At 43.4% G+C, this 14,820-nt stretch overlaps 2 protein-coding genes across 4 annotated transcripts in view; one reads left to right on the forward strand and one right to left on the reverse strand.

Moving 5' to 3' along the window:
- Positions 1–14,820, reverse strand: part of LOC126354414 (calcium uptake protein 3, mitochondrial-like) — a 492,488-nt gene that overhangs the window by 135,316 nt on the left and 342,352 nt on the right. The gene's annotated exons all lie outside the window — the stretch shown is intronic.
- LOC126355325 (GTP-binding protein Rhes) overlaps positions 11,321–14,820 on the forward strand; it is a 494,539-nt gene continuing 491,039 nt past the window's right edge. The window contains exon 1 of the mRNA XM_050005619.1: positions 11,321–11,469. Coding sequence (XP_049861576.1) covers positions 11,445–11,469 — 25 coding nt within the window. The 5' untranslated portion in view covers positions 11,321–11,444. The remainder of the gene's footprint in view (positions 11,470–14,820) is intronic.

Below are 14,820 nucleotides of genomic sequence, written 5' to 3' on the forward strand. Positions count from 1 at the left end.
CACTGATAGTGGCGACACGCGGGTCCGACGTATACTACCGGACCGCTGCCGATTTAAAGGCTACCACCTAGCAAGTGTGGTGTCTGGCGGTGACACCACAGAAACATATATCTCAGGGTCAGTAAGGAAATCAGCTTATGGAAGTTCCCCAAATCGTACAAACTCACTCCTGACAGGGAACACACTTATATTTCCATAACATTAAGTATCTCAAATATTATTTCTATTAATTTCGTAATAAAGTCCCGCAATGTTTTCGAAAACGCGAAGGCGAATAAGAATATTAGAACAGGACTCTAACCCTTTACCGATCCCATCGGTGCACTGTAACATGGTGCCTCTACACACTACCTTGGCTGTAATTTCGTTGGAATATATCTTGGATTTATCTTACAGTCTTCTATAGGCTTAGATCGCCGACATGTTATTAATATATATATATTAAATTATAACAAATCCTACCAAGAAGGAAAAGTTTTTCGTTAATCATTAATGTGCCGATTCCTTTCAGCCGCTTATTCTGATACGACGCGAGTTGCAACACGGTAATAACCAAATATGAAAATTCTTTAACCACTAATATGACTTTTCCCGTAGTTTTATCAGAACAAATCGTACCCTTAAAAATTCTTTCTTGAACGATACAATCTGCTGGTGCTTAGAAACAGCAGATATTCGTGGTGTGTAACGTAAATCCCATCGAATGTGGGCTTCTATTGAAAAAGGCAAGTGCAATATGGCGTTTTGCTTTCTACAGGCTTCAAGATTTCTGCGAGGCTTCCGCGAAGCCAGGCTGTGACGCGTACGTCATAGTCCATGGCAATGCAGATCTTACGAGCGCCAGCAGCGAGTAACTATTTCAGACAAGTTTAACAATTCTTGACTGCTCGTTTAAATGTGTGCAGGCTCACGATAGCACACGGTAAAGCTAAGAACTTTAGCGTGTACTTTTTCAATTACATATTAATTTCCCGTTGGCTCTGCACCGAGTCAAACGTTCTCGAAATGTGGTGTACATGCCAACCAGTGTGACGTCACAAGTCTGTAGCAGAGCCCGTATTTCTCGTGGGCCCCGGCTGTCTGCTTGTGACGTAGTGATCTTTCTTGCTTCCTATTGGTTCTACTTAAAAGTGACACGTCTCCGAAACATCGCAGAACTTAATGTGTGTTTCACGAAATGGCTCCTCAACATGAAATAAGAGGAAGTGACGTCACAAAACTACGAGCGACACATTAACATTAACTAACTCGTCCCCTGTGACGAAGGCTTCAGATCACTCCAACTTGTTAGCCCTCGTAAGTCCATCTACTTTAAATCGGACTATAACAGCTAGCGTGGTTTCTGAAGCACTCTCGACGACTAGGGCACGATAAGCTCAAAGGCGACAGATGACCGCACCCTAGGAGAAAAAAAACACACAAAGTTAAACTGCTGCAGACCGATACGAAATTGATTCTTGTTGATAACGATTGTGGTACTGAACGCCATCACATTAGAAACGAACATACTTACAGGCTGCTAAATATTCTACGGGGGGCAATATTGGTTCAAAATATAAAAAATGTTCCTATAATTATATGTCCTGAGAACAAGGCAGTTTTATTTATGATGGTTAATGATGGGGGTAGGTGCTATCAGTCACGGTGATAGGTGTAGGCTTCATTTCTACCTTGGCTAAAATAATTCGTTGGTTTATGAATCATAAAAAAATGTTATATACGCGGAACAGACCTGGAGACACGGGAAGGTATCAGATTGGCTATATAATCACAAGACAGAGATTTAGAAACGAGATTGCAGCGGCAGATGTGCACTCTGACCACAATTTATTAGGCACGGACTGTAGATTAAAACTGAAGAAATTGCAAAAAGTTAAGAAATTAAGAAGATGGGATCCGGATAACTCGAAAGAACCGGTGTTTCTGAAGGAACATCAGGCAACGGTTGACAAGAGAAGATGAAAGGAATACGGTAGAAGAAGAATGGGCAGCTCAGAGACAAAATAGTGAAGGCAGCAGAGGATCACACATGTAAAAAGACAAGACCCGATAGAAAGCATTGGTTAGTACGTGATATATTGAATTTAACTGATAAAATCCGAAGATATAAAAATGTAGCAAAAGAAGCAGGCGGAAGAGAATACAAACGTTTAAAACATCAGATTGACAGGAACGGTAAAACAGCTAAACAGGAATGACTAGACAAATGTGAGGATTTCTTTTACGGCATTGTAGACTTAGAGAAAGCTTTTGGCATTGTAGACTGGAATACTCTCCTTGAAATTTTCGTGGTAGCAGAGGTAAAATACACGAAGCGAAAGGTTATTTACAACTTCTGCAGAAACTAGACAGCAGTAATAAGAGTCGAGGGACACGAAAGGGAGGCAGTGGCTGAAAAGGAAGTGAGACAGGGTTGTAGCCAACCCCGGACGTTATTCACTCTGCACACTGAACAAGCAGTGAAGGAAACCAAAGAAAGATTTGGAGTAGGAAATTAAAGTTCAGTGAAAAGAATTAAAAAGTCTGAGGTTTGCTGACGACATTCTAACTCTGTGGGAAACAGCAAAGGACCTGGAAGAGCAGTTGAACGGAATGGACAGTGTCTTGAAAGGAGGATATACGATGAACATCAACAACAGCAAAAAAATGGTAATGGCACGTAGTCTAACTAAATCAGGTACTGCTAAGGAAATAAGATTACGAAATGAGACGAAGTAGTACATGAGTTTTGCTATTTGGGAAACAAAATAACTCATGTTGGTCGAAGTAAGGAGGATACAACCTGTAGACTGCCAACGCCAAGAAAAGCGTTTCTGCCGGCCGATGTGGCCGAGCAGTTCTAGGCGCTTCAGTCCGGAACCGCGCGACTGCTACGGTCGCAGGTTCGAATCCTGGCTCGGGCATGGATTAGTGTGATGTCCTTAGCTTAGTTAGGTTTAAGTAGTTCTAAGTTCTAGGGGACTGATGACCTCAGATGTTAAGTCCCATACTGCTCAGTGTCATTTGGACCATTTGAAAAAGAATTTCTGAAGAAAAGAAATTTGTCGACATCGAGTATAAATTCACGTGTCAGGAAATCCTTTCTGAAAGTATTTTTAAGGGTTGTAGCCATATATGGAAGCGGAATATGGACGATAAACACTTTAGACAAGAAGAGAATAGAAGCTTTCGAGATGCTGTTCTACAGAAGAATGAGGATGAATAGGTGGGTAGGTCATGTAACTAATAAGGAGGTACGGAGCAGAATTGGGGAGAAGAGAAATTAATGGTACATCCTGAGTAGAAGAACGGATAGGTTGGTACGACACATTCTGAGGCATCACGGGATCACCAGTTTAGTTCAAAAAATGGTTCAAATGGCTCTGAGCACTATGGGACTTGACTTCTGAGGTCATCAGACTCCTATAACTTAGAACTACTTAATCCTAGCTAACCTAAGGACATCACACACATCCATGCCCGAGGCAGGATTTGAACCTGCGACCGTAGCGTCGCGCGGTTCCAGACTGAAGCGCCTAGAACCGCTCGATCACGCCGGCCGGCACCAATTTAGTACTGCAGGGAAGCGTTGGGGTTAAAAATCGTAGAGGAAGACCAAGAGATGAATGCATTAAGCAGATTCAGAAAGAAGTATGTTGCAATAGTTATACAGAGATGAAGAGGCACTCGTAGTGGCATTCGTACGTAAAGATGAAAACTCGTTATATCCTCTTCAGTCCTGGAGGCTTTCTTTTTCAGGCCGCGTACGCAGCTGAAACTCTTCTGGCTTGTGGTGTCATACACGATACATATCGTGCTTGTAGCAGCTCACGTGTTCGTCGTCGCCACCAATGGTGACCGAGCGGTTCTAGGCGCTACAGTCTGGAACCGCGCGACTGCTACGGTCGCAGGTTCGAATGCTGCCTCGGGCATGGATGTGTGTGATGTCCTGACCCCAGGAATGTGTCAATAAAGTTTCCCCTTCCTGGGACAATGAATTCACGGTGTTCTTATTTCAATTTCCAGGAGTGTAACATTCCACAAAAAAATAAATTCGTACAAGTTAACTTAATACTGATCCATGTGATAATATCAAGAGAAGTAACAATATTTTGAAAAATTTTCGAATGCTGATTTTGTATAATTATTTTGAACTGTTTACTTATAATTGCTGGAAGTTTCGAGACTCGCGGTTCTAGGCGCACAGTCCGGAACCGTGCGACTGCTACGGTCGCAGGTTCGAATCCTGCCTCGGGCATGGATGTGTGTGATGTCCTTAGGTTAGTTAGGTTTAAGTAGTTCTAAGTTCTAGGGGACTAATGACCACAGCAGTTGAGTCCCATAGTGCTCAGAGCCATTTGAACCATTTTTTGAAGTTTCGAGACCAAATGTGTATTTTGGACCTATCTTGAAATATACAGCAGAACGAGGAATGTGTGTTGTGTATATGACTTTTTTTTAATATAGCAACATGAAGCTCTAAAATTGTGTGTATAATTGTCCGCTTAAGTCCTGAGGTATCGCATATACCACCGACAAAAAATTCACTGTTTCAAAAATATTTTGAGTGTCATTCGTTGTTAACTAGCACTATAAAGCAATTAACGCAACAATAGCTCACCTGTACTTTTAATATGTGCTCGGTACTCAAAAGCATCTATTACACAGCACGTTGCTCTGCTGGGATTTATTCGACACTACACCAGTAATGTTATAATGAATATGAAATCACAGACCTGTTTATGAGTACACCCAAAAAGGCTGATCGTGTGAATTTACGAGTATATGAGTACACACTCGAAAACTGCAAACGGCCGAAATCGGCTGATCGTGTTATAAATGACAGCCGGGGTGGAAAATGGAATTGCTGTTCAATTACCATTTAATTGCCTCTAGCGTCTCTGTCACTCTTCGCATTGGCTATACCTACGTGTTCAAATTCTAGCAGCGTTCCACTGAATTCGTCCGATGTCTGCTATCATGGCCCTTTGATAAGAAAAATACTCTAAAATTGATCGCACTGGCGTCTTGTATGCTGTTTCTTCTACAGATTCACGGCGGTTTCCCGCCACCTTTCCAACAAAAGCCTTTTTCATTTCGTATATGCTAATAAGTGTTGCAGGGCCTGATGGTCTAGTGCTGCAGGCACGGTAGCTCAGCGTGTTCGGTCAAAGGGCTGGCTGCCCTTTATGACGAAAAAAAGTTTAGTAAGTATTTAACGATGAACTTGGAGAGGCGTCGTTCGACGTTCGCCCTGACAATAACGATCAAAATGAAAAAATGGTGAAGCGCATGCCTGGGAACCAAGAGATAACAGGGTCGAAAGCAGATGGGCCTCGGATTTTTTGATCTGCTTATTAACCTAGCGTTCACCTCCGAATTATCAAAAATTCGTCAGGTTCGGATTCCAATTTAAAATTTATGTCCCCTTTCCTCGGTGGGAAGACTGGGGAAGGTTAGGGACACGCACGTCGCCGAAGTCGCGTCCAATTTGAAGACCTCCACCAGACTATTTAGCCACACGAAATTGTTGTTATTACTTTGCGTAATCGCTTCAGTTCATGTATCTTCTTAGTATTACCCGTTATATTTATGCAATGTGACGCGTTCCACATCTTCATTATTGACCTTTTAGTCTGATACTATCGAGATCTTACTCTGTTTTGTACACAGGTTTTGCATGTATCCGCATTTAAAGAGAACAGCCATTCATTCATATACAGACTAGAAATGTCGTCCAAACCTTTCTGAATTTCTTATGATCGTTCAAGGACGTTACCTTTCCGTAGATAAAGGCATCGGCGAAAAGCTCACTACTGTAATAAACTCATGATTGTACGTAACGTTGACAATATGGACGGCAATTTCACGGTTTTACTAACCGCATGTTCAACTGGCGTTAAGGTGATGAACTTGATACATTTTAGCAGACGCAGCTCCACAAAATTTCCAGAGTAATCACAGGGAATTTAGCACCACTAATGCTAGTTTACAATTAGATTAACTTTGCTGTAAGCTCCGATAATTAAGCCCGTGAACAATAATAGTCGATTTACTGTTAACATGCGCACACGCAGTGTGGAACGATTTAAGTACGCTGATGTGCAGGAGCCCTCAATGAAATTCGCGACATCACACGAAGAGTGGTAAAGTGCGTGACAAATATGTAGCAGTAGAAGAGGTGCACCTGGCGCGAAGCAGAAGTCTCGTCGGTAATAGAGCTGCTATAAATACCTGAACTGCAATGAATAACCTAACGTTGAGTATTCGTGGTTTTCATAATAACCGGTTACCTGTATTGGGGACTTATTTTAATAACTGCAGACACTGAATGTCATCTATTTACTTAAACACTAACTTCTGTTTCTCGCTATGTGACATCATATACATGGTGATGCAACTAATACAGAGCACGTGAAATACATCCAGAATAATAAATGTTTCAAGTTGCGGTTTTTTCAAGTTATAGCGGACAATACAGTGAATTTCCTAATGTTGGCAAGTAATTTTTATCGTATGTAGTCCGCGAACTATGGCACAGGCTTCGTTCTTTTCTAATCGAACTATATAACTTTTTCTGTGGTATTCCAAAGAAGCTTCTAAAAGAACTTAAACGACATAATATGAATGCGATATGGTCAAATAGCGTCGAGATAACATCGCCGCAAACCACTGTCCTGCCGTCCGAGTAAGGGTTTCCAGAAACGTCTGACGTATTATACCGAACGTATGTAAGGTAAGATTCGTGTGTATTATCTCGGCTGTCATACAAAGAGCTCAAAATGTTGACCTTGAGCGTTGCTACACGCTGTAAAGTGACTCTGAAGAAATAATACTTGAGTTAAAGTCAACACCGGCCCGTCTTATATGACAGGAGTCGTCGGTGTTTCCTAATAAACCTCGAGTTTTAATTTTTGCCACAGATAAAAGTGTAGAAGTACACTTCTGGAAATTGAAATAAGAACACCGTGAATTCACTGTCCCAGGAAGGGGAAACTTTATTGACACATTCCTGGGGTCAGATACATCACATGATCACACTGACAGAACCACAGGCACATAGACACAGGCAACAGAGCATGCACAATGTCGGCACTAGTACAGTGTATATCCACCTTTCGCAGCAATGCAGGCTGCTGTTCTCCCATGGAGACGATCGTAGAGATGCTGGATGTAGTCCTGTGGAACGGCTTGCCATGCCATTTCCACCTGGCGCCTCAGCTGGACCAGCGTTCGTGCTGGACGTGCAGACCGCGTGAGACGACGCTTCATCCAGTCCCAAACATGCTCAATGGGGGACAGATCCGCAGATCTTGCTGGCCAGGGTAGTTGACTTACACCTTCTAGAGCACGTTGGGTGGCACGGAATACATGCGGACGTGCATTGCCCTGTTGGAACAGCAAGTTCCCTTGCCGGTCTAGGAATGGTAGAACGATGGGTTCGATGACGGTTTGGATGTACCGTGCACTATTCAGTGTCCCCTCGACGATCACCAGAGGTGTACGGCCAGTGTAGGAGATCGCTCCCCACACCATGATGCCGGGTGTTGGCCCTGTGTGCCTTGGTCGTATGCAGTCCTGATTGTGGCGCTCACCTGCACGGCGCCAAATACGCATACGACCATCATTGGCACCAAGGCAGAAGCGACTCTCATCGCTGAAGACGACACGTCTCCATTCGTCCCTCCATTCACGCCTGTCGCGACACCACTGGAGGCGGGCTGCACGATGTTGGGGCGTCAGCGGAAGACGGCCTAACGGTGTGCGGGACCGTAGCCCAGCTTCATGGAGACGGTTGCGAATGGTCCTCGCCGATACCCCAGGAGCAACAGTGTCCCTAATTTGCTGGGAAGTGGCGGTGCGGTCCCCTACGGTACTGCGTAGGATCCTACGGTCTTGGCGTGCATCCGTGCGTCGCTGCGGTCCAGTCCCAAGTCGACGGGCACGTGCACCTTCCGCCGACCACTGGCGACAACATCGATGTACTGTGGAGGCCTCACGCCCCACGTGTTGAGCAATTCGGCGGTACGTCCACCCGGCCTCCCGCATGCCCACTATACGCCCTCGCTCAAAGTCCGTCAACTGCACATACGGTTCACGTCCACGCTGTCGCGGCATGCTACCAGTGTTAAAGACTGCGATGGAGCTCCGTATGCCACGGCAAACTGGCTGACACTGACGGCGGCGGTGCACAAATGCTGCGCAGCTAGCGCCATTCGACGGCCAACACCGCGGTTCCTGGTGTGTCCGCTGTGCCGTGCGTGTGATCATTGCTTGTACAGCCCTCTCGCAGTGTCCGGAGCAAGTATGGTGGGTCTGACGCACCGGTGTCAATGTGTTCTTTTTTCCATTTCCAGAAGTGTATTAATACTGAAGAATGTGCATATTATTTTGCGTTTCCTCAACGACCGTTCCAACGGTCACGGGATGTTGTCTTAAGATGGTCTGTCATATGTGCGGAAACAGATCAAGCCTACAAACTTAAAAATCACCTTCATGTTCGTGTACGGTAGAGAAACGTGAAGAACTCACGGACGTCATACGAATTACTCTCCGCAACCACCGTACGTTACGAAACGTGATACTGATGGAGATGAAATCCACTATGCAGTATGTGGTAGTGGGTACTTACTATCGGCTATCACTATTTTCCGTTGCAGTCTCTTCGCGCACAGAACAAGGGGGAAATATACGGTGATTCGATGTTGTCCGATGAACTATCGCACTGTTGCTCGATTATCTTTTCTCTAAACAACGCCTTCCTTCCTAAGATTCCAATTTATCACAATTAATACTGTCCGCATTCTAGCAAAACACTTATGGGAGTGCTGGATAATTGTGACACGGGAAAATCTTACGCCTTCAGTATCTGTAACCTACTGTAAACATGATGATTTCCGATTAATGCCTGATTCCTGTAAGTAACAAACAGGAACAAGAAGACATGCGCCTTTTGAGCTGCGGAATATGTTTGAGAGACATAAAATAAGACAGAAAACAGGAAGATGAATTTATAGTCATTACAAGAGAGTGGGGCAATTAGGACAAAAATATGCACGTTAACATGTCTGTGAGAGCTCGTCTTATCTGACCGGTGCTGCCACCTGGTTCTCAGTTGTACAAATAAGCATACAGCATGCGGGAACGTTACTTGCCAGTTGTCGGCGCAAGAAGCAGGAGAGTGTTTCGTCTTTATTTCTTTTAATAGTTGATCTCTAGTTTCTAAGATGTAAGCCATTGTTTGTTACGTTCAAATAAAATTTTTTGTTGTTATGCCTATCTCTAGACATTAATACTCTGAATTTTGTATTATTTCTCTTAAACAAAGCGAGAGTGTGGGAAGTTGGTTTCATACAGGCCTTGCTTGTTGGTGTAGTTTGACGCGCAGAGCCCTAGTGTGTTATTTTATCCAAGTTCAGTTTTACGCTAATGAAAGCAGGTACCTAAATGAAATACGTAAATGTATATGAAATCGAAGTCAAAATAGCATAGTGCATCATTTTTATAAGAATGGTTTCCTCTGTTCAGGTTCCCAGGACGCACACCCGTATAACAGAGAAAGCTTCTTGGACGGCGGTGAATTAAGAAATGCCGTCTGTGCTGTTCGTAAGCCCTAGAGGCTTGTCTTCAGGTGCTTTTTAGTGATTTACATCCGGTTTTTAGTTGTTTGCCTGTTGATATTACATTTTTGTGTTACAACATGGTATATTGTAGATATAAGTTTAACAGCATTAATAATATGAAACTAACTTACAGTTTAACATTGTATGATGTCTGCTTCTGTTGTGCACTTGGTGTACACAATGCGCATCTTTAATTTTGCAGTACATACTGGGATATATATACATTGTCACACACTTTTCGCACATTGTAGTAGCAGAACGTAAACATATCAAAGAGTCTCGTTCATACAGATGTTCTACTTCTAAATATAATCGATTTTCTTGTTTCACAGAAGATAATATGATATAATATTACTAGTACACAGGTATTATTAAAATCATTCTTTGGCACCATGTTGTAGGTTGTCAGCTGTTTGTACTATTATAGATTTGATTCCTCAGGAAAAAATAAACTTTTAAAGGTGTAGAAAAAATTGTGGCTGTTAAACTCTGTTTGTTCATTCAACAAGTCTTCGGAATATTTTTCTTTGTGTAGCATTATTTCTAACTTTCCTAGTAGATTAAGTTTTTACTGTTGGGTTCTGTGCGAAGTACAGTTAGGCTGTTGTGGATGTCGTCAGGTCTGTGTTTATTAATATACATGAGGTTAGCTACCGTAGATTTTTCAAAATGGTTTAGTCGAAAGGCGTCGGTGTGTTCTTTTACCGTGTGTGGAAGGTTCTTCCAATTTTTCCTATGTAAAATGCAGGGCACCTGTTACATTGTAATTTATATATTCCACTGTGTTGTGTTATTGGCTTTTTTGTTTTCACTGTGTGAGGTAAGTAGTAAACAAGTTTGCTGTTTGTGGAGAAAGATACTTTAATATTAGTTTTTTTTTTTAATAAGTTAGCTATTTTTGTGGTACTGTGCCTAAGTACGGAATGCTTGTGAAGATTTGTTTTGTGTCGGTAATTTTCTTTTCTGTGTTTTTGTGAGTGATATTGGTCTGGATTTTTCTAGATAGTTTATCAATCGATTTTACTGGGTAACCATCATTTACTGCAATTGTTTTGATAGTATCTATTTCTTGTGTTACTGCTTTGGGTTTTAAAGGTGATGTATGTGCCCTGTTCAACATTGATCTAAATGCAGCATACTTATGTGTGTTCGGGTGGTATGAATATTCATGTATTGTGATGTCAGTATAGGTTGGTTTCCGATAAATGTACAAGTTATGTTCTTGTTGTTGATTCACAATTGTGAGGTCTAAGAAATTTATGAATTGATTTGTTTCATGTTCTGTTGTGAACTTCATTTTATTGTGGAGTGAGTTGAATGATGTGAGGAGTTAAAGTTCATCTTTAGTGCCATCAAATAAGAGTAATGTGTCATCTACATCTCTCTTGTAATACAAAATGTTTCGAGCAAGTCTATTTTCTCCTTTGAAGAACTTATTCTCTAAGTGGTTGATGAAAATTCTCTCTATTTCTTGTTGCAATGTTTGTATTGTAGGGTATTTCTATAATTAGACCCTATAATTTCGTTTTCTTATAATTTAAGCAGATTTTTTACAATTATGTTACATAAGTTTTCATAGTTTAGTAATATACCTCATCCATCAGCATAGTAGTGAGATTACTGTTGTGGTACTACCAAAAATAACTGTAAAAGCTAGTCTGGAGTATGTGTGCAGTGTATGAAAGGGATGGTTCGCTGTGTGTGCGCAGGTTCCTGAACAACAAGTTCGAGGACTCTTACACGCCGACGATAGAGGACTTCCACCGCAAGCTGTATCGCATCCGCGGGGAGGTGCACCAGTTGGACATCCTCGACACGTCCGGCAACCACCCGTTCCCCGCCATGCGACGCCTCTCCTTCCTCACAGGTAGGCAAGCAAGCACGGCGGCAACCTCTCAAGCAGCGTCTACTGCGTCACCACAGAGCTGGAGTCTTAACGTACACCGTCTAACATCCAGTGTATCGATTTTAAGCTTAGGCAAGATCAACTGCATGTTTACGCCAGCCAGTACTTTTGTTGGTTGGTTTTGGGGTTTGAGTGGGGCTAAACATCGAGGTCATCAGTCCTCTGTTCCAAAGAGATATACTTGGAAAAGGACTATACAGTAAAAGCGTAACCTCGGCACCCAGAGGGAGGGAACACCAAGGGGTACAGAGGTAAAATGAACACCGCAGTAACACAAAATAGAGGAAACTGAAAAGGAGCAGAGCAAATAGTTGACTAGAGTAAAACAGACTACAGTGGTTGATCGATCAGGTAAAAGGTTAACCACTCAACGAGAAACGAAGAACCTCCAGCTGGAAAGCATTGATAGAGGTAGCAACACAGATTGTTACCATAAAAGACACTATTTTGATATCCACGTCACAGTTAAAAGTCGCTGGAGAGGGTGTAGCCTGAGACATAACGCGAGAGCGCCCACGCTAGAGTGAGTGATAAAACACCAGCTGCACGGATGAAACGTAAAACTGAGTCAGCTATAGAGGCATCGTCACCTAGAATTAAAGGAAGTGCAGCTGGTAAATTGAAGGACTGCCGCAAGGGGGCTAAAAGGGGGCAGTCCATCAGAAGATGGACCACTGTCAGCCCTGCATCACAGCGACACTTGGACGGGTTCTCACGGCGAAGGAGATAGCTGTGGGTCAATCGCGTATATCCAATTCGGAGACGGCAGAGAACAACTGAGTCCCTACGCGTGCTCCTCAAGGATGAGTTCCATACGGCCGTGGACGACTTGACCATGCGGAGCTCATTTGGCGTGTTCAAGACAGACCATTCAGAGCTCCAGACACCGCGGACCTCGCGATGTAGGGCTGACCGGATGTCTCTTTCCACGAGACCGAGCTCCAGGGGTGGCGAAGTGGTGGCCGGCTAGGCCAACCGATCGACACGTTCGTTTCCTGGAATGCCGATGCGGCCGGAGGTCCACACAAACGTCGCTGAACGACCACACTCGGCCAGAGCAAAAACAGCATCTTGAATACCGCGCACCAAAGGGTCCCGAGAAAAACACTGGTCGACTCGGGGAGTGACTGCATATGATAAATTACTCCCCAGGGCAGGATAAAGAGCAGCCAGCTCCGCAGTGAAAACACTGCTCCCACAAGGCAGAGAATGCTGCTCAACGTAGTCGCCGCGGATGAAAGCAAACCCAGTGCGTCCATCGACCACAGAACGATCGGTGTAGACTACATCTGCATCGCGAAACGAGGCAAGAAGAGCCAGGAATTGTTGACGAAGACTGGCAGGTGGAACGGAGGACTTGGAGTCGCAGGACAAATCCAAGCAAAGCCGCAAGCGAGGGAGGGACCAAGGAGGGGTAGAAGAAGAGGGCCGGAAGGATGGAGGAAGCGGAAAGGACTCGAGTGACGAGAGAAGGGAACGAACGCGGACCGCGATCGGGAGACACGACCCAGGCCGCCGTCGCAGTACTTTTGTGTTGTTGTGTAAAGACAAACCTTATTTTTTTCCCTCTTGTAATGTAGACCGTAAGATACTTCTACGTAGGCAACAGAAATTTCATGTGTGTACCATAAAGTACGTTTACATGGGCAACAAGAAATCGCATGTGTCTGGACGACATTGCCCTTCTCACTAACTGAAGCAACATGCCGACAATATTGCCAGCCAATGTTGCCTATGAATACCTGCGGCAAAACATTTCTGGGTAGAACTGATTAAACAGGCCACACAGTATTGTTGCGAAATGGACGAAAGCGAACTGCTGGAAGTGACTGCGGCTCTCTTGCATTTGCTTTCCAGAAAGAGAAAAGTTGGCAGGATAAAAAGAGAAATCGGGCTTTGTGAACGTGTTCCTTTTTTAAAGTAAGCGAACAGCTATCGAAACTTCAACTCGTGAACGTTTCCTGAATACACACCTCTTTCAAAATATTGAAAGACGATTTAAATTTATCGTAAATGCAATTGGTCCAACTGGTATACCCATAACCAGTATGAAAGACTGTATACCAGCCGTAACCTGACTGTCATCAAAATTTTGCTTTCGACTCCTGGCGATTCATACAACAGTTTGATGTATAACATCTCTTATAAAGTACACATCTCATCAATATGACTCTGCAGCGCTTTGGTTTAAGTATCTCATGGAATCCAATGTTTATGTTAATATTTTATCGTCACTAATCGTACAATATGAGAACTATGAATTTCAATTCGAGAACTACGAATTTCATAAAGGCAATACACGTACGAACAGTCAGACTTTTAAACGGTAACGAAAACACCAGTCACAACAATTACAGCTGGAACATTGCTGCCCATGCACATGAAACGCACGTGATGAAGCTTAAATACGTAAAACAGATTGTACCTCACTGTTGCAGACCCTCTGCAACGACTGTAGCAGCGGCAAGATCCTCCCTCAGATTGTTTTCTATCTATATACTCTCTAAGACAAAAGACGAAGCTCCACAAAGGAATGATCCAAATAGGACGGAAATCGGTATATGTGATGTGCATGAAAAGGCAAACAAATGGTTACAATTTCACAAAAATTGGATGGTTTATTCAACAGAAAAAGTTTCACAAATTAGCAACTCAGTAACGCGTTGGTCCGCCTCTGGCCCTTATGCAAGAAGTTACTCGGCTTAGCACTGATCAGAGTTCTTGGACGTTCTCATGGGGGATCTCGTGCCAAATTCTGTTCAACTAGCACGTTAGACAGTCAAAATCCTGAGCTGGTAGGAGAACCCTACCCATAGCATTTCAGACGTTCTCAGTTGTGGAGAGACCGGCGAACTTGTTGGCCAAGATAGGGTTTGGCAAACACGAAGACAAACTGTAGAAACTCTCGCCATGTGTGGGAGGTCACTATCTTGCTGAAATGTAAGCGTAGAACCGCTTAGCCGCTGATGAAACTTCCAGGCTGTATGGACGCGGCCAAAAAAAACTTCCTGAAGTTTCTTCCATAGCTATGCCTGACATCTTCGGAGGTGCTCCTAACGACGATGAGTCTTGCCGACTGAAGAGTCGGTCGTCAGAGAGCGACGTAACTACTGTGCACAGTGGGCGTGGTCGAGTTTACACGTGATCAGCAGAGAGAATCCTCGTCAGTGATAAAATTTAAATATCGATTGTCGCCTGTCAATGATAAAAACTTCTCAATCGATTCTGCAGAACCACTGTCCACATATCACTAAGTTTCATGGCTTATTCTTTTCTGTTATAATTAACACTATGTTACGTATTTCGATGGCT

This window comes from Schistocerca gregaria, chromosome 3, assembly GCF_023897955.1.
Source record: "Schistocerca gregaria isolate iqSchGreg1 chromosome 3, iqSchGreg1.2, whole genome shotgun sequence".
NCBI lineage: Eukaryota > Metazoa > Arthropoda > Insecta > Orthoptera > Acrididae > Schistocerca > Schistocerca gregaria.